We start from the raw sequence: 18,792 nt of genomic DNA, 5'->3' as shown, positions 1-18,792 counted from the left end.
CTAGCTTTTTGTACTGTATGAACTGTGTCAAATCATGCCATGCTTTGTAACCTAAAAATTACTGCGTTCTCTCCTTTCTTTCAACAAGATTAAATGTGGGCTGCTGGAATCCAAATGCTTCTTTTGCAAATACCAAGGACACACGTAGTAGTAGACAAAGCACACACTCAGGAGCACTGCAGAGGAGACTGAAATGTGCCTGCATAGTGAGACATGATGAGATACTGCAATGCATCCTGAAGGCCAGGGTTAGATGGGCCAAATATTCACTGAGTTAATAGAGAACGAATGAATATTCACATTAATAAATAAATAACCGAATGAACTAAAAAAGTACTAATATACAGTAATTGACTGTTTTGAAACTGCATCTGGCTGTGCAAGACAATGCTCATAATAAGAGAAAAGCATGTAATAAATCTGTCATGTTTTTTAAGTCATCAAGGTAAGTGCAAAAATAGCAAAACAAAAGCAAATAATCTCAACAATTCCCAGTCTAACAATTATAAGAAATTATTTTTTACCCCTTGATAGACACTTATTATTTTGAAATTCAAAAAGTAAATGTTGGCATTGTTATGCACAAGTCATCCCAAACAATATCCAGTATTATCAAACATGTGAGAAGGCAAAAATGTTTGTGAGGGTAAATGTAGTCTTGTGGGAGGGATTGAGGGATAGTAAGCAGTTGAACAATTACACCACTGGACTTAGTTTACAGTAGTTTGTATGTGAATTGGAGTACAAGAGGCCTTTCATTAATTTCTTGGAAAATAATATATTTTTTAAGCAAGCTGCAATAATCGACGTTTGGCCATTTAGGAGCAAAATAAATAACACATTCACCAACAGCTGTTGACATTAAATCACTGAAAAATACATCTTTAAAAGAAAACAATTCAAAGTAAATTTTTGTTTTTTCTCTTAAGAAAACAGACAATTAAAAAATAACATGCCTTATGTAGCCTATCATACATCACCCACATCGGCCTCAACACAGACACGTCACCTACGTACTTGTCTACCCAGCGTACAGTTGGCTAAGCCCCATTGGTCCAGAGCAGACACGGCCCTCCAGTTCTTCCCAGTGGCTGTCACCGTGGCGACAGTGATATTGATGGCCATTATGATAATAGTGATAACAACAAGCATACAAAAATAATTATAATTAGCTTGTCTCTGTCTCTCTCCCCGTCTCTCTCTCGCTCCCTTTGCTAGCTTCCTGCTGTAATTATCCACAGCTGAGCTCATTGTCTCTCTGCTCCCTCTTTTCATCTTTTTCTGCCCTTCCCTCGCTCCCCTTGCTTTTAACTCTCTTCCTCTCTTCCTCCCTTCTTCCTCTGCCCCTCATCCCCATCTCCTCCTCCCCGAGGCCACGGTCCAAAACTGCCCTTTTCATTATTATCTTTCTTTTATTTCTACAAACTAATTTATATAGGGTGATTTTATACATCAACAACCTTCTCATACTTTTCCCCTTTCTCAAACCCTTAATGCTGGCAATGTGAAGGCACTTGAACTAGCTCACCTTTTTGTTAACATCCTCTTTTAAATCCTTATGTTCTCTTCTCATAAAGGTGTGACTGGGAAGGGAGGAACGGGGCTACATTTTGTTGCGTTGTAATTATTTAGACTAAGAGCCTAAAGGTTTATTTATGCAAAACCCTGGTTCAGTTTTCTAATCCTTCTTTCTCCTTTCCCTCCTTCCCTTCCTCCGTCCTCCTCTCTCTCTCTCTCACTTCACCAGCTGCAGAGAAACTCCCTGGTGGACTTGGCCCAATCTCTCTCTTTCATAGCGCTCTGTCTTTCACTGGGCTCTCTTCCTCTCTTCCTGCCCCTCCGTCGCTCTCACAAGTTGACTTCTGTTCATCGTCAACAGTGTGCGTTATTCAAAGGCTGAAAGACTAATGGTCAGCGGTGGTCAATAGAAGAGACACCTGGACTGGCGGGTACAGAAGGATGCTTGTACAGAGAGAGAGAGAGAGAGACAGAGAGAGAGAGAGAGAGAGAGAGAGAGAGAGATATGGTGGTTGTCCTATGCATCAGGCTGGACTTATGGAGCGTTTCATCTATCGCTAGCCTGTTTACTCACTTCAGGTTTGATATAGAAATGCCTTGTAGTGTTTTAGAGAGGGCTTATTTATTAATTAATTAATGTATAACATAGCCAATGCGGTCCTTATTTCGAGGAAACAATGGCGGCATTTGCTTTAAAGTAAAATAAATTTTTTCACAAATATCAACCGAGCTGAGCAGGCGATGGAGAAGTCATTACAAACCCACACTCAATAAGCCTAAATGACTAGTTGTAATAAGCTCACACAAGATGATGGCCAGACAGTGATAAGATTATACTGTATATTATCTATAAGCAACTTTTAGGAAAAATAAAACCTGCTTAAACCTCTAAAACCATCCAGCGGGCCCAGATCCTAAAGTTTCCAAAGAAGCAAAATATGAACTTGGTGGAAATGTGTGAAAATGTGTAAAAATCACACGCAATACATCTACACTATTGGGTTTTTAATATTTCACAATATTTCCCCTATTTTCTCCAGTTAATCCAGCTCATCACACAATGTGAATATTTTTTCCACCTTTCAGAGAACAGGCCTCTTTTTATTGAATTCAACTGTGAAATACATAAGGTCGATAACTGAAGATACATGGTTTAGATAGCTTGTTATATTACGTTTCTCTCTCTTTTTCTCTCTCTCTCTCTCTTTGTTCTCAGTGCCCAGTCAGCCCCCACAGAATGTGCGAGCCATTTCTGTGACATCGGACGAGGCCGTCATCACATGGGCTGAGCCTCCCAGGATGACGCTGCACGGAGTATTGAAGGGATACCGTGTCGTGTTCTGGGCTGTCTTCCCGGACGGAGGTGTGTGTGTGTTAAGTGTGTTGTTATCTGTCATCTATACCTAGGACAGTCACTATGGCAGCAACATCTCAGCCCTTTGGTCTGAACACCACTGTGTCCTTTTTTTGTTTTCACAGAATGGGGCGAAATGCAAAACATCACAACCATCAAAGAGCAGGTGGAGCTCAGAGGCATGGAGAAGTTCACTAACTACAGCATCCAGGTGCTTGCCTACACCCAGGCCGGAGACGGGGTCCGTAGCAATGTCCTGTACATCCAAACCCGCGAAGACTGTGAGTGCATACTTACTTAGTGCATACTTACTAGATCTTTCAACATCGATAAAACTAAATGACCTATAACATGCTAATAGGTGTAACATGCTACAATAGGTCATTTGCTTTGACTGCAGCTTTGGGCCAGTTCTAAGGGTTTTTTTGTTCACGATTTAGGCTGCAGTGTGGGAGGCAGAGAGCCAGGGGGGGGGGATTTTTTTTGTGAGGCTGAGGTTGCTGATTAAAACCTCTTTGCGCTCTGATATGCCATTACCAGTGCTAATGAGAATAAAGAAGCCAAAAAGTGTGTGTGTGTGTGTGTGTGTGTGTGTGTGTGTGTGTGTGTGTGTGTGTGTGTGTGTGTGGTTAAGGAGCCTAAGGGTGTGTGGGTCTGTGCATGTGAATATGCAGAAGTGTTGGCGTGGGTTAAGTGTGTGTTTTTTTACATGTGTTCATGTGCACAATGTCTTAGCATTGGTGTGCGGGGTGCAGGTACGTGTGTGTGCGTACATATATTTGTGTGTGTGTGTGTGTGTGTGTGTGTGTGTGTGTGTGTGTGTGCGTGCGTGCGTGCGTTCGTGCGTGCGTGTGCGAGTGTAGCTCAGCACCCAGCACAAGTAGAGGGATTAATTCTTTGTGGCTTAAAGAGAATTAATTTTGTGCTTACACTGGCGGGCTGTGGATTACATCCGTATCCGCCTCTCCTCTCCCTCCCTGGGGCCAGGCAGAGGAGGAGGCAGGCGTCTGGAAATGGAGAAATTGAAAGAAAGAGGGAGCGCTGGAGAGAGAGAGAGAGAGAGCGAGAGAGAGAGAGAGAGAGAGAGAAAGAGGGAAGGAGCAGATTTTCTAAGAAGTGTAATTTCAGAAAGGGCCTTTATTCTCTCTTCATCACTATATCTCCATTTTATGAGCTGGCCTCGCTGCAATAGCTCTTCAAATATGTGTGTTGTGTGAGTGTTTAAGTGCGTGCGAGAGTGTGTGTGTGTGTGTGTGTGTGTGTGTGTGTGTGTGTGTGTGTGTGTGTTTTGTCAGAGGGGGTAAGTTGAGTGTGTCTCTTTCCCTGATGCGGGTTGACACTGTGTCCAGGGGCAACCTCTTCACATACGTTTAGTGTTTTCCATTTCTCTTGGCCTCTTCCCTCCCTCTGCCTTCAGTTCTGTCTGTAACATATGGAAAAGTGTTTGCAGTGGAATTGTGCAAACAGAAGATTCTCAGCCTGCCTCTCTCTGCCCCTCTCTCCAAGACACAAAGACAGTAGACAGTAAAGCACAGGAGCGAAGAAGACTGAGGTTCATTATCCAGTTATTTTTCATGCTCTTTCTTTTAACCCATTGATGACTATGGCAGTCTAAGATGCATGTCCTTAATGCCTGAGGGTTTTCTGAAAACGTCAGTAGTCTATAGTAGACCTAGATTCTGTGCTCCGAACGCCACTAACTGTTCTGTAATACTATTTTTTTTTTTTTTTTTATGTGATTTTCGGCAAACCACACAACTTTTGGGTGGTCACGTGGTCTTAAAAAATCAACAAAACCCACCTCATGTGTATTTGAACCAATGATGAATGTGTGTGTGTGTGTGTGTGTGTGTGTGTGTGTGTGTGTGTGTGTGTGTGTGTGTGTGTGTGTGTGTGTGTGTGTGTGTGTGTGTGTTGCCGATATACACTCACCGGCCACTTTATTAGGTACAGGCAGCGGTACATTTTCTAACACATATAACTAATCAGCCAATCACATGTCAGCAACTCAATGCATTTAGGCATGTAGACCTGGACGGGACAACTTATTGAGGCTGAAACCGAGCAACAGAATGGGGAAGAAAGGGGTTTAAGTGACTTTGAACATGGCAATGTTGAGGGTGCCAGAAGGGCTGGTATGATTATTTCAGAAACTGCTGATCTACTTGAATTTTCACTCCAAACCATCTCTAGGGTTTACAGAGAAAGGTCCAAAAAAGAAAAAATATCAAGTGAGCAGCATGTGTGTGGAGGTAAAATGCCTTGTTGAAGTCAGAGGTCAGTGGAGGATGGGCATACTGGTTTGAGATGATAGAAAAGCAACAGTAACTCAAATAACAACTCGTTACAACCAGGGTATGCAGAATAACATCTCTGAACAGAAAACACAACCAACCTTGAAGCAGATGGGCTACAGCAACAGAAGACCTCACCGGGTGCCACTCCTGTCAGCTAAAAACAGGAAAATTAGGCTACAATTCTCACAGGATCACCAATTTGATAATAGAAGATTCAAAAATCATGCCTGGTCTGATGAGTCTCGATTTCAGTTGCAACATTCAGATGGCAGGTTCAGAATTTGGCGTAAACAACATGAAAGTATGGATCCATCCTGCCGTACACCATCAACCATGCCATGTTCAAAGTCACCTAAACCCCCTTTCTTCCCCATTCTGATGCTTGGTTTGACTTCAGTACATTGTCTTGACCATGTCTAAATGTATAAATCCATTAAATTGCTGCCATGTGATTGGCTGATTAGCTTTTTGTTTTTATAAGCCATTGAACAGGTGTACCTAATAAAGTGGCCGGTGAGTGTAATGTTCATCACAGTAAGGTGACGGCGTCTACTTCTCTCAGGATTTTCTAACCTTCGTGATGTTCACAATCATCAATGTTACACAAACATGTTTGACTCTTTTTGTTGACTCTTTTTCCCCTGATAAGAATAAACACATCAAAATAAGCCCTTAATCCCTTAAGCATACACAAAGAAATTGCAGAATAATGCAGAATGAGTTGTCCATAGGTGTATGTGGCAACACATGGCAACCCGATACATTATCCAAGGTTAATAGCATGCTCAAACAAACCCACTTGAGTAAAGGTGCAGCAACATCATCATAATTCATCTACCAATCATTCTCTCATTTAACTGTTTGGTCTATGAAATGTCAAAAAACTTTGATCGATGCCCTACAATTTTACAAAGTACAAGCTGGTTTATCCAGCCCGCATGAACACTGAATATTGCCAGGTAAAAATGTGTCCGATTGCAATAAAGAAGAACAGGAGAAGGGCTGTTTTACAAGAATTGAGGAAATTGTAATAAAAGAGTACCTGCTCAACATGTATCACAACATTACGCATCCCTGTTACAAAAGTTTTGTTTGGATTATAAAGGTACTACACGTGTTACCTAGCTACACAACCAGCGGAGCCAGGTTATTTTTCACTACCAATCTCCTTATTAATATTTTGGCATTGGCAAATCTCCCCCAAAACTGGTATAGCTATTAAATCTCTTTCTTTCCCCTTTATGAATCAGACCCCGGACCCCCAGCTGGCATCAAAGCTGTGCCCTCCTCTGCCAGCAGTGTTGTGGTGTCCTGGTTACCCCCCCACAAGCCAAATGGAATCATCCGCAAGTACACCATCTACTGCTCCAGCCCCGGGTCAGGCCAACCGGTAAGTTACAGGAGGGGTGCAGAGAGTTTCAGGGCGGAGAGGTGAATGAAAGGGAGATGAAGGGAGAACAGGAGCATCCAAACATGGCTGGCGATGAAGGGGATATAATCTTGTTTTTTCATTATGCAGAATATAGTTTCTGTTATACATTTATTGAGGAAATAAGATTAGATTTAAGATTAAAGAAAATTGATTTAATTATGATGTCGTATTTGTGTGTGTGTGTGTGTGTGTGTGTGTGTGTGTGTGTGTGTGTGTGTGTGTGTGTGTGTGTGTGTGTGTGTGTGTGTGTGTGTGTGTGTGTGTGTGGTCCAGTGCTGCAGTCTAAGCAGCTCCTTTATACTGCAGTGTGTGTGCGTGCAAGCTCACCCTCCAGCCTCATTTGCATATCTGCGTCTCATCATGTTGCCAGGACAACCTCATCTGTTCATCAACGAGGGCAGAAAACAAGCCGACAGCAAACACACACTCTTGCTTGCATACACACAAACACATACACACACACACACACATGTGTATAGAGGTTTGAATATATATAACTTGTTTTCTTATGACGATGTGAATTCACAAGCAAAAAAATAATTCCTACCACACACAAAGACACAAACTACATAATACTGTCTGTCTGTCAGTCAGTCAGTCAGTCAGTCAGTCAGTCAGTCAGTCAGTCAGTCAGTCAGTCAGTCAGTCAGTCCGTCCGCCCGCCCGCCCGCCCGCCCGCCCGTCCGTCCGTCCGTCCGTCCGTCCGTCCGTCCGTCCATCCATTTATCTATCTATCTATCTATCTATCTATCTATCTATCTATCTATCTATCTATCTATCTATCTATCTATCTATCTATCTATCTATCTATCTATCTATCTATCTATCTATCTATCTATCTATCTATCTATCTATCTATCTATCTATCTATCTATCTATCTATCTATCTATCTATCTATCTATCTATCTATCTATCTATCTATCTATCTATCTATCTATCTATCTATCTATCTATCTATCTATCTATCTATCTATCTATCTATCTATCTATCTATCTATGTCTTTCCGTCTCTCTCTTTCTGTCTCTATATCTCTGAAGCCCCCATGCAGAGTTCGGGATGATTACTATGTAAATGAGTGCGACTGGAGAGAAGGGAGGAGGGATGGGGGGGGGGGGATCAGACATACCGCGCAGGGAGTACTTTTGTTCCTCTTTTCATTATCTCGCTCTATCTTTCCCTGGATCACCACTATCTCAACGCCGAAGGAATATTTTAATATCCGTTACAGCAACACACACTCTGTCACTCCTCCCTCCCTCCATCCCTCCCTCCCTCCCTCCCTCCCTCCCCCCAACATCTACCCACCCACCCATCCACCCATACATCCATCCATCCATCCATCCATCCATCCATCCATCCAGCCATACCTCCGCCTGTAGTGAAGAGTATAGTGACAAATGTACAGGGTGAGGAAAAAGAAGACATTGATATACATCAGGGAGGGGGGAAATGCACAGAGGATGTAAAACAGAGGGGGGTACTAAAGGATGGATAGAATCGAAAGCAAGGAGTGGGCCCACAGATGACAGGGAAATGAAGAGAAGGATGAAGAGTGAAGGCAGTGGGAGAGAAGAAGGATAGCGCAGAGGGGTAAAAGATAGCAAGAGAGTAAAAATGCAGAAAGGACAGAGACAAGAGGTATGGATGATAAACAGGGAACACAAGGAAGTAATAAAAAGCCCGGTGGATCCCTCCATGACGGCCTGCTCATATATGTGAAAAGAAAACATGAATACTGGAATCTATTTGCCTCTATAGAGTAAACTGTTCGGCAGACAACAACCCCAGCAGGCTAGGACAGAGCTTATAAACGCTGCAGTGTCTTCTAGGGTTTTTAGGGGTCTGCTGCGTTTACTGACTCTAAGAAAAAATATGTTACACTGGTATTGCTGTCCATGTTTCATCTGTGCATAAGGCCAGGGCTGCCAGTCACAAGTGCAAGTCCGTGTCAAACTGTAGTAATAGGTTTGATTGAAAGTGCGCCATTGAATTTTTGGGTGCTATCTCACAGCGTATGTGGTAAATTTGTGATTGTATATTTTTCCGTCCCTTTTTTTATATTCTATTCTTCATAGTGGAGGCTCAGAAACAGACTGTGTGTGTGTGTGTGTGTGTGTGTGTGTGTGTGTGTGTGTGTGTGTGTGTGTAGGTGTGTGTGTGTGTGTGTGTGTGTGTGTGTGTGTGTGTGTGTGTGTGTGTGTGTGTGTGTGTGTGTGTGTGTGTGTGTGTGTGTGTATGTGTGTGTGTCTTGGTTTTGAGATACATGAGGAGTAGATAAAGAGTAGGAGTTGAGGGAATACGGATTATAATTGGTGGGTAGGTGAATAGTGACTGGCAGGCATTGAAAGAAGAGGTAGTGTGTCTGTGTGTGTGTCGGAGGGACAGTGATGTGTATATGTCTAGACAGCTGACACATGCCTGGGTTAAACACACTGCAATTACACATCCACCTCCAGGTCATGTATGCCACTGGATGTCTGTGTGTGTGTGTGTGTGTGTGTGTGTGTGTGTGTGTGTGTGTGTGTCAGTGTATTTGTGTATGTGTATTTGCGCTCGCTCGTGTGTGCATCCATTTCTCTTTTTCTTCATATCTGTTTTATGGAACTCCTCTCCTCTCCTCTGCCTCCCTGTCATTGCTGATGCCTGCAGCAGATAGGCCTCATTAGTGGATGACTGTTCATGATATCTATGACTGACTCATTTGTCTGTCTTCCACTGTCTCACATCTCTGTTTGCCCTCCCAGAGGAGAACAGGGGAGGAGAGGAAGTGGGCTTTATTTCCCCCCCAATCCAACCCTCTCAACTCTTTCCTAGTCTATACCATCCTATTTCCTCCCTCCAGCTCTATCCATTCCACACAGCAAATCATAATAGAATATGTCCCATCCCTTGGTACCTTCATCCCCCCCATCCTCCTCCTCTCTTTTCCTGTAGCACTGACCCGGGGAGAGTATATAGTGCTTGCTTGGTCCACATTAGAATGATGTTCACTCAGCCCTTCACAATCTGTTTGCCTCTCCAGCAAAGCGACAAAATGAGCTTCCCTTTGGGCCTGTAAGATTTTACTTTGTTCTCCTCCTCATCACATATGATACAATGCAAAAGTCGTGGTATGACAGAGAGAAAAAAAAGGAATTATTAAGGGTGCATTTTTTTCAGTCTCAATGCAAATTCTAAAAATATATAATATAATATATCTACAGTATATTGTCATGTTTTTAGCTGTGGTTTGGCAACCTTTTAAAATGTCTTTATTGTGATTCCACTCGTTTCCACGGCTAATCAATTTCGTACTGAGAAGATATTTTAGTGCAATACTTAATATTTTAAGTATAATTTTTTTTTGCTATGGATCTGTTAACAAAGTAAACACATTTAGCCTATACAATAGCAGATTTAAAGATGGTTTTAAAAAGGAAAAATAAGTATCATAAGGCTTTGCAGGATTTTTCGCACAACATGTTTGGAGAGTGTTCACCTCTGTATTATAAATCTTAATGTGCAGTTAACTTTGATAGTAACGCTTTGCCTTCCTTCTTCTTCATGGCTTTCCCCTAGATGCCCAGCGAGTATGAAGCCAATCCAGAGCTGCTGTTCTACCGAATCACTCACCTCAACCACCGGCAGCAGTACCTGATCTGGGCCTCCGCCGTCACCACTGCAGGCCGGGGAAACTACAGCGACAAAGTCACTGTGGAGCCAGCGGCCAAGGGTGAGTCCAAGAGAGATTCATAAGGAGACACAGAGTAGAGAAGTAGGTTGGATGCAAAGTAAATATTTTTCTTTTCATAAACAAAACTTTTCTAATGTCAAACAGTGTTCCAGGGATCACATCTTCCTGTGTGGAAAGTTTGTTTATTCAGTTATGAGAAGAATATACTTTAGAAAATGCTCACTTCTCTGACACACCCAAAAAGGTGGCAAGGTTAAAACTGGGCAGAAAAAGGATACGTTTAAACGTCTAGGTTACATTCAACCATTGTTTCAACTGCATTTAAAAGGAAAGTGCACCATTTTAACACATCAAGTGTCTGTTTACAAATGACATTTCCCCCAGATGGGGGTAATGTAATTTTGCTTTAGCGTCGGTTGGGGCCTAGGATTATACATTTAAAAATTAAAATAAATCTGGGGTTGTGGAGTTGGAAAAAATCAAACCTCTGTCACCCTTCCTTCTTGCTTGAGGCCAATGGCTAGAGGCTTCTGATGCTCCTAAATCTTTGTCCAAACTGTCTGCAGTCAAAATGCATTATGGTTAATCTAGGTGCAAGTTCTTAATGATGAGGTTGAATGTGGAGAATAAAAAAGACAATCTCTCGTTCTGTCACTACAATTTAAATTATTGTTTATCTGTCCAAATGCAATCCTTAATCAGCAGAGCACTCTTTGAAATGTCTGTATTTTAAAATGTATCTACGCAATGCTCCACATTGAAATATCCTCGTTGAAATGCAGAGGTAATTTTTTTTAAATACTTTGACTTTCTCACGGTATTCAGCCATATATAAATATAGACAGTTAGAAGGCGTTTGACTTTCACATCACCAAGTCATTGGTTGTTGGGTGGAACGGTTACAACACTGCTACTGTTAGAGGGCAATATTCATCTTTTAATCCTCTTGTTGACAATGCCATGCACTGAAAACACAATTCCTAAGAGGATGTCTTACTCAACTTGCCCTCATGACTCTGTGAATCATATGAATAATTTCCCTCTTGCTCTGTCACTTTCTCTAAATAACCCTTCTCTCTGCATATTTTTCACTTTATCCTCCTGTTTATTTGTGACTACCGGATATTTGTGTGCTATTGATTAGGAGAAAGTGACAGGACAGGAACAGAGCTAACTAATGTGCAATACAATAGAGAGGCAGGCAGAGTGTTGAAGAAAATGAAGAGGGCAGTTCAATCAATAGGCTTTGGATTAAAAGACAGGGAGAATAAGGGAGTCTCAATGAATGGAGTGCTCTTCCCCACCATGTTATTCTTTTCTGTATATCTATTCTTTGTACCTTCGACTGCAAGGTGCAAAGGTTAGTGAGTGTGTGCAAGCTCCTATGAGCTGGGTGCTTCAGCTGATCGGCAGCTGTAAAAAGGCAGTGTCCTCCAGGCCTTCCCACTCAATACTTCATTCAACCTTAACATAAGTGCACTAGAGCTCTGGCATTAAGGCGCCAAGCTTGAGAAAGAAAGAAAGAAAGAAAGAAAGAAAGAAAGAAAGAAAGAAAGAAAGAAAGAAAGAAAGAAAGAAAGAAAGAAAGAAAGAAAGAAAGAAAGAAAGAAAGAAAGAAAGAAAGAAAGAAAGAAAGAAAGAAAGAAACAAAGAAAGAAAGAAAGAAAGAAAGGGAGAGGACGGAGAGAGTTGTCGGGGGAGTGACGGAGATTAAGAGGGTTATGTGGCTCGAACAGAGCGATATTTCTTCATATCCTCTTTGCTTATTCTTTGTCATGTCCTACATTCACATTCATGTGCTATTCGTTGCTGGACAATGTCACATTTAACACGTTTATTTTCCTGCAAGTGTTATTCACGGTAAATACTGTACATTGCACACTCCACTAGTAAATCTTGTTTATTGAAATAATCCCAAATGAAAAACAAATCAATGTACACAGTTCACATCAGCCGTCACATTTCTGTATTGATTCACAACACATTCTCACACCTCTACAGCGTGTGTTTATTGGGCTTGTAGATTGTTTATTTGACAGCGGTAAGATTAAATGATTGCTAAATATTAATTAGGCTATTGCCTTTCTTGTGAGTGTGCGTTAATGCCACTATAGCTCTAATGGTCTCTCTTACCGTGCACCTTTCATTTTTTACTTCCTCCTCTTAACAGCTCCAGCAAAGATCCTGTCATTCGGGGGTACAGTGACCACTCCTTGGATGAAGGAGGTGCGCCTGCCCTGTAGCTCAGTGGGAGAACCTACTCCTACTATAAAATGGACCAAAGATAGGTGAGAATCCTCCCCAGTAGCCTAATGTTATGTAAAAACTGAGTGATACCTCCGCCCTGCAACGCAGCCCTGACACAAATGTAAACCTTGTTCTTTTTTGGACAATTGTGCAGCCTCACGCAAAATATACACTTTATTCGAAATCTAGTGATGTTCTTATTCATTACCGTGTCTCTTCTCTCTGTTTAGCGAGGACACAGCCATCCCAGTGTCCCTAGATGGACAGCGTCTCATTATGGCCAATGGGACACTGGTGCTGCGCTCCGTCAAAGCCGAAGATTCTGGTTACTACACCTGCACCGCCACCAACACGCTGGGTTTTGACACTATCATAGTCAACCTTTTGGTACAAGGTAGGAAAACATTGCAGTATGGCGGCATATTTTACATATATCTACACCTTTTTTAAAGGGTATATGTATAATGGTATCTGCTCAACTATGGCCGCACCTCCACTTGTAGGCATTCCGGAATTCTGGCTGAAAATGACAACTACAGTGCACAGTTAACATGAACCACTTTGATATATTTTCTTTACTTCTTAAAAAAGAAACCACTAAGCAGGTTAACTCTTTGCTTCCTCAGTCCCTCCTGACCAGCCTCGTCTAACCGTCTCCACCACGTCCACCTCCTCCATCACTCTGGCCTGGATACCAGGAGACAACGGAGGCAGCTCTATCAGAGGTGTGTGGCCCTGAACAATGAAGCTGTCTTACAGTGTCTTACTGTCTACACAATTCCATTTGAGGTTTATCCATAAAATATGTCCAGTTGACCTCTGTCTTTTCCTTCTGTTATCTGGCACATTGTTTGAGCATGTACAGATCTATTAGTCTATTGATTTGCCTTCTGGTTTTAGGTTTCCCTGTTAACTATGTGTCTATCTGATCATCTGATTGTTTGGGATGTTCTGTGTGAAAAGGGGTGTGTGTGCTTGAATGGACTTGCATTTATATGTGCTTTAAATCCCTTTTCTTTGTCCATGCTGTTAGCACAAGGGTGTTGCTTGATCCTCTGACTGACTCAATGTTGCTCTTTACCTCTTTACCAAGAACCAGGAATGTGACCATTTTGGCACCCAGAATCAAATCTAGGAGCCAAATCTTTGATCCATTGCGCCAAGTATATTAGAAAGCAACTTAAAATTTAAAAATGTATTACTTTGTGTTATTCATGTGAATCAGCATGCAGCCATGGTCCAGAGGGACCCACATAAAGACACTCATTTGCATGCAGTGAGATCATGCAAGTAGGAAGTAATATAAACTGTTGCAAAACCAGTGTGTGTTATGCATTCAGCCTTGAGCCTTGTATTCAAATAATGACGGGCAACCAATCAGTATTTGCATGCATCACATCCAGTGTCTCATACATCCGTGAAAACTATCTGTACATCCTGTATGCATAGCAGACTGGCTGTCTTTCTTTGCTGAAATCCTCCATCAAGTATCTATTTTGCATTACTGCTGCAGTGGCATCTACAGTCTATCCATTTACAGAGAAGACACAGTAGGATGTTTTCATAAAAAAGCCCAGCTGGTTATGATTCCCTTTTGTTGCGTGTGTAAAACACGAAATGTATACTAAATGAGCAAATCCTGTAGGCTAGTACTGCAGTGAGATCTGATGTTATTGACTTATCTGTTCTACAATAGTCTGTTATTGTGTTGTTCTGTACTTTTCTCCGTGCTATTTTTTGTTTTGTTTCTGCTGAGTTCTTTGAAGAGGATGTCCTTAAAACTCATCAACAATTGCTGCAGGATAAGCTCATGGTAACCCCTCTAATATTCTGGAATCTAACGCCCCATCTGTTAATGAAAGAGGGAGTAGAGAAAAGATGGTGCAAAGAACCAGAGAGGGAGACATTCATATACATAATTATATACAGACAGAAGGGAAGACATGGCAGAGATGGAGGATTTGAGGGGACGCCTCTCAGAGCAGGAGGGAGTTGGCTTTCCAAGGCAGCTGATTATAAAAACAGTCACCACATTGCATACCCTCATTTGCATAGATGCTCAGTCAGCACCATCCCAGTCTTTGGGTTTGTAGGTAACTAATGGCGGCATAGACGGAAAACAGCTAGAACAATGGGTGATTTCCTGGTTAATACTGCAATCTAGTGGACAGTAGCGGTACTGGTATCAATTGTTTAGTAGGGTTGTGCTGTGCAAAATCAGTTCTTCATTTTAAATTTGTAAAATAAAAAAAATATGTACGAAAGGAAGACAATCATGTTTGCGTGCGTATCCTTTTGTGTATTTGCAGGTTTTGTGCTGCAGTACTCCGTGGACAACACAGAGGAATGGAAAGATGTTTTCATCAGTTCTACTGAGCGTTCCTTCAAATTGGAAAATCTGCGCTGTGGCACCTGGTATAAAGTTAAGCTGGCTGCAAAGAACAGTGTTGGAGCTGGACGCATCAGTGAGATCATTGAGGCCAAGACCCATGGGAGAGGTGAGAAGCATGAAATGGAGAATGAAGGAAATGAGTGTGGGTAGATAAAAGTGAATAAACACAAAAATTAAAAAATTCACAACAAAGAATTGGACATAATTTTGGTATGACGACATGCTCAAAATGACACAAATATTAAGAACATTTGAACCCATTGTTTCTAACAGTTATTACAATATTGAGTTTTCCAAGACCTTGCTATGTTGTGCTATGTAACACGATTACCTCATAGGGCCTGACACATGAACAGACAAAGACAAATACATGATGATTTTGTTTATTTTACAGAACCACAGTTTAACAAGGATCAGTCGGTCTTCACCCACATTAACTCTAGCCACGCCCGCCTCAACCTGCAAGGCTGGGCTAGTGGAGGCTGTCCAATCAGGGCTGTCACCCTAGAGTTTAGACCAAAAGGTGAGTCATTGCTTTTATCAATATGTTGTCAATAGTTGGAGATATAACGCCAAACAAATCAAAGGAGGGGGAGAAATGGCCTTAAGTTTAATAAAGCATGTATTGTTAGCAGTGAGGTAATGTTCCTTATTTTAATAAACCAACCAATACGCAAAGAGGATTGTACTCATGATTAGTGTGTGTACTTGTTGCAGGCACATGGGCATGGCAGAGTGTACGTACCAATGCAACCACAGATGTGTTCCTGGCAGAGCTGCGTGAGGCCACCTGGTATGAGTTGAAGATGAAAGCCTGTAACAGCGCTGGATGTGGCAACCAGAGCTCCCAATTTGCAACACTGGACTATGATGGCAGTGAGTACAGGACTCTCTTTGTCTACCATTTGAATAAAAACATTCCTTACACTGGGTACCATGTAATATTGTCGTGAGAGGGAATAAACTCATCTTTGGATGTGTACAGGCACAATTCCTCCAATCAAATCCCCCCTGGAAAAGAACGATGATGTCAAGAAGCTGTTTTCCATTGGCTGTCCGGTGATCTTGGTCACCCTGGGTGTTGCACTGCTCTTCATAATTCGCAGGAAACGCAAAGAAAAGAGGCTGAAGCGACTAAGAGGTGAGAATAGACACGTGGTTGGAGGAAGTTATCAAGAAATGAACAAAGAGATCTTCTGAGAGATTCCCGAAGCAGAAAAAGAGATAATCTTGATTGAAGTCTCTGGAGTTGCATTTATTTCAAAATATTGATTTGTGTGGCAAAAATAATGTGTTATGTTCTTTGCTCCCTCTAGATGCCAAAAGCCTGGCAGAGATGCTGATCAGGTACAAGTTCCTAGTCCTTTCTCACAAAATCAGAAATATGATTGAGTGTAACTCAAAATGTAATTCACATATCCACACATTTAGCATTTTATCTTCTGTGTTTGTTTGTGCTTGTCTTGGATGTATGGATTAGTAAAAACAACCGCAGCTTTGACACCCCGGTAAAGGGACCTCCGCAGGGCCCACGATTGCACATCGACATCCCCAGAGTGCAGCTGCTTATTGAGGACAAAGAAGGCATCAAGCAAATCGGTGAGTGATAGAAGGAAAGAGATTGTTTTGTGTGTTGTTCACGTGTCTCTGCATTGCATGAGCATTTGATCAAATTACCAAATTGACCAACATTAGCTGCTAATTTCATGTACTCATTCTGTCCCTTTCACAGGTGAGGATAAAGCCACTATCCCTGTGACTGACACAGAGTTCAACCAAACGGGAAACCCTCAGAGCTTCTGCACAGGTGTGTCTGTCCATCACCCTGCCCTCATCCAGAACACCGGCCCTTTGATTGACATGTCAGACATCAGACCAGGAACCAGTAAGTGCTCCCTATCCATCTCTCTCTTTCCTTGTCTATTTTTTCAGTAAAAGCTAACTGAAACAGTACAGTAGCATGTGGGGGGAATTATTTTCTCATTCCAAGGTACGAAGTCGCTGCATAAATAAACCATGAATTATGTAAAGTTGGTGCATGTTCGCTGAAGTTCTCGCTTGTTGACCAAATGCCAGGAATAATTATGACTTGGTCATACCATCATCTTTACATATTACATATTGAATTTTTTTCTTAATCTGTTCAAATCCATTGTGGAATCACAGCATGAAGATATAAGCCTGTTACTTCAACCTCTGTTCATATGCACAACCTTCTTTTATCCTTATCCATTTACCTCCAGACCCAGTGTCGAGGAAGAGCGTTAAGTCAGCCCATAGCATCAGGAACCGCTACTCCAGTCAGTGGACTCTGACCAAGTACCAGTCCTCCACGCCAGCACGCACCCTCACCTCAGACTGGCGCACAGTCGGCTCCCAGCACGGCATCACTGTCACAGAGAGTGACAGCTACAGTGCCAGCCTCTCACAGGACACAGGTTTGTGACATGGTGAAACGCCCACTGGCTACAATTTTAAAAAAGCATTTGTAAACGTGTGGAATAATGTGCCTTTTTTTCTTTTTTTTTCTTTCTCTTCCATAGATAAGGGTCGCAACAGCATGGTGTCGACAGAGAGCGCCTCCTCCACCTACGAAGAGCTGGCGAGAGCTTATGAGCACGCCAAGCTAGAGGAGCACCTGCAGCATGCCAAGTTTGAGATTACCGAGTGCTTTATCTCTGACAGCTCATCCGACCAGATGACCACCGGCACCAACGACAATGCAGACAGCATGACGTCCATGAGCACGCCCTCAGAGCCCGGTATCTGCCGCTTCACTGCCTCGCCACCTAAACCACAGGACTACGATCGGGGCAAGAATGTAGCCGTGCCCATTCCACACCGCGCCAAGAGTGAGTGGCTGCTGAAAAGCCTAAACGTTGATTAATCGTGACTTTTCGCTTAAAATATACATCAAGTGCTATGCATTTGATTTGGGGCAGGTTTCAGAACATTTGTAAATTCTTAAATCTTATATGATAACATGCAAACTCAACGTGTGTGTTACTCAAAACATTGCCTCCAGTGCAATCAGCGGTTAAGATATAAACACAGTGCAAACATTCATCAACTTTTGCTTTTGAAGTCTTTAGCAGTCACATTAATTTCTGACTTTTCTCTTCCAGGTGACTACTGCAACCTTCCCCTCTACATGAAGTCAGATCCTTTCTTCCGAAAGCAGTCAGAGCATCATGACCCTTGTCCAGTGGTTCCACCCCGTGAAGCTTCTATTCGTGGCATGGCCCAGCGGGCGTACCACACCCAGGGCCGACATGTGACTATGGACTCTGCAAAGCAGCAGGCCCTAAGCATGGGCCACTCTGGCCTGTCCAATCTCACTTCCTCTGGGGCTTCCTCGGGAGCAACAGGAGGTAGTGGAGGGGCTTCTATTAGCTCTAGTAGCTCCACACTGCCCCAGAGGACTCTCACCATGCCTGGTTCCTCTGCCTCTCTGGCCCAGAGTGCAGCGGCAGCCGCTGCTGCTACCGCTGCAGCTGCCTCATCCTCCTCTGGTGCAGCAGGGGCCACAGGAGGGACTCCTGGAGGGGCCTCCTCCAAGATGGGAGGATCCAGAGACTCTCTCCTGGAGAGCAGCTCCTCGGGCCTAGGCAGACTACAGAAGCAGAGGGATGGAGGGGCAGGGGCCTACTCCAAGTCATACACACTGGTGTAGCCTGCCATTACTGAGGCCTGTCACTGTAACTCATAATAGCATGCTGGTCAAGCCAGCATTTGCCTGGAGCCTCTATGGAAAAGTGGGATGAGGAACATACACATGCACAGCTGACCAGTCAGTGCCTGCACTGTGCCAGGCTGCAGGGGGCTGGTTGGGTTCCCATTGACACTGCTGTATGAAGGGGTCAGAGTTGGGTCTCCA

At 42.8% G+C, this 18,792-nt stretch overlaps 1 protein-coding gene across 5 annotated transcripts in view; it reads left to right on the top strand.

The window, feature by feature from the left end:
• dscaml1 (Down syndrome cell adhesion molecule like 1) overlaps window positions 1–18,588 on the top strand; it is a gene marked incomplete at both ends in the record, with an annotated part of 89,120 nt that extends 70,532 nt beyond the window's left edge. For 2 of the 5 annotated variants that reach the window (XM_080052988.1, XM_080052987.1), the window contains 17 exons: window positions 2,735–2,881; window positions 2,998–3,153; window positions 6,420–6,559; window positions 10,162–10,315; window positions 12,447–12,564; window positions 12,754–12,917; window positions 13,150–13,248; window positions 14,833–15,021; window positions 15,310–15,438; window positions 15,633–15,791; window positions 15,901–16,056; window positions 16,232–16,262; window positions 16,396–16,514; window positions 16,648–16,800; window positions 17,159–17,353; window positions 17,459–17,767; window positions 18,041–18,588. In XM_080052988.1, coding sequence (XP_079909114.1) covers window positions 2,735–2,881; window positions 2,998–3,153; window positions 6,420–6,559; window positions 10,162–10,315; window positions 12,447–12,564; window positions 12,754–12,917; window positions 13,150–13,248; window positions 14,833–15,021; window positions 15,310–15,438; window positions 15,633–15,791; window positions 15,901–16,056; window positions 16,232–16,262; window positions 16,396–16,514; window positions 16,648–16,800; window positions 17,159–17,353; window positions 17,459–17,767; window positions 18,041–18,588 — 2,966 coding nt within the window. Of the gene's footprint in view, window positions 1–2,734; window positions 2,897–2,997; window positions 3,154–6,419; window positions 6,601–10,161; window positions 10,316–12,446; window positions 12,565–12,753; window positions 12,918–13,149; window positions 13,249–14,832; window positions 15,022–15,309; window positions 15,439–15,632; window positions 15,792–15,900; window positions 16,057–16,231; window positions 16,263–16,395; window positions 16,515–16,647; window positions 16,801–17,158; window positions 17,354–17,458; window positions 17,768–18,010 lie in introns of all 5 variants that reach the window. The other 3 variants (XM_080052990.1, XM_080052986.1, XM_080052989.1) reach the window with 3 other exon arrangements.
• Window positions 18,589–18,792: the final 204 nt, after the last annotated feature.

Source organism: Ammodytes marinus (assembly GCF_949987685.1).
Source record: "Ammodytes marinus genome assembly, chromosome: 3".
In the NCBI taxonomy this organism is placed as follows: Eukaryota; Metazoa; Chordata; class Actinopteri; order Uranoscopiformes; family Ammodytidae; genus Ammodytes; species Ammodytes marinus.
Note: the sequence above shows the minus strand (reverse complement) of the source record. Positions and strands in the feature narration are given on the sequence as shown.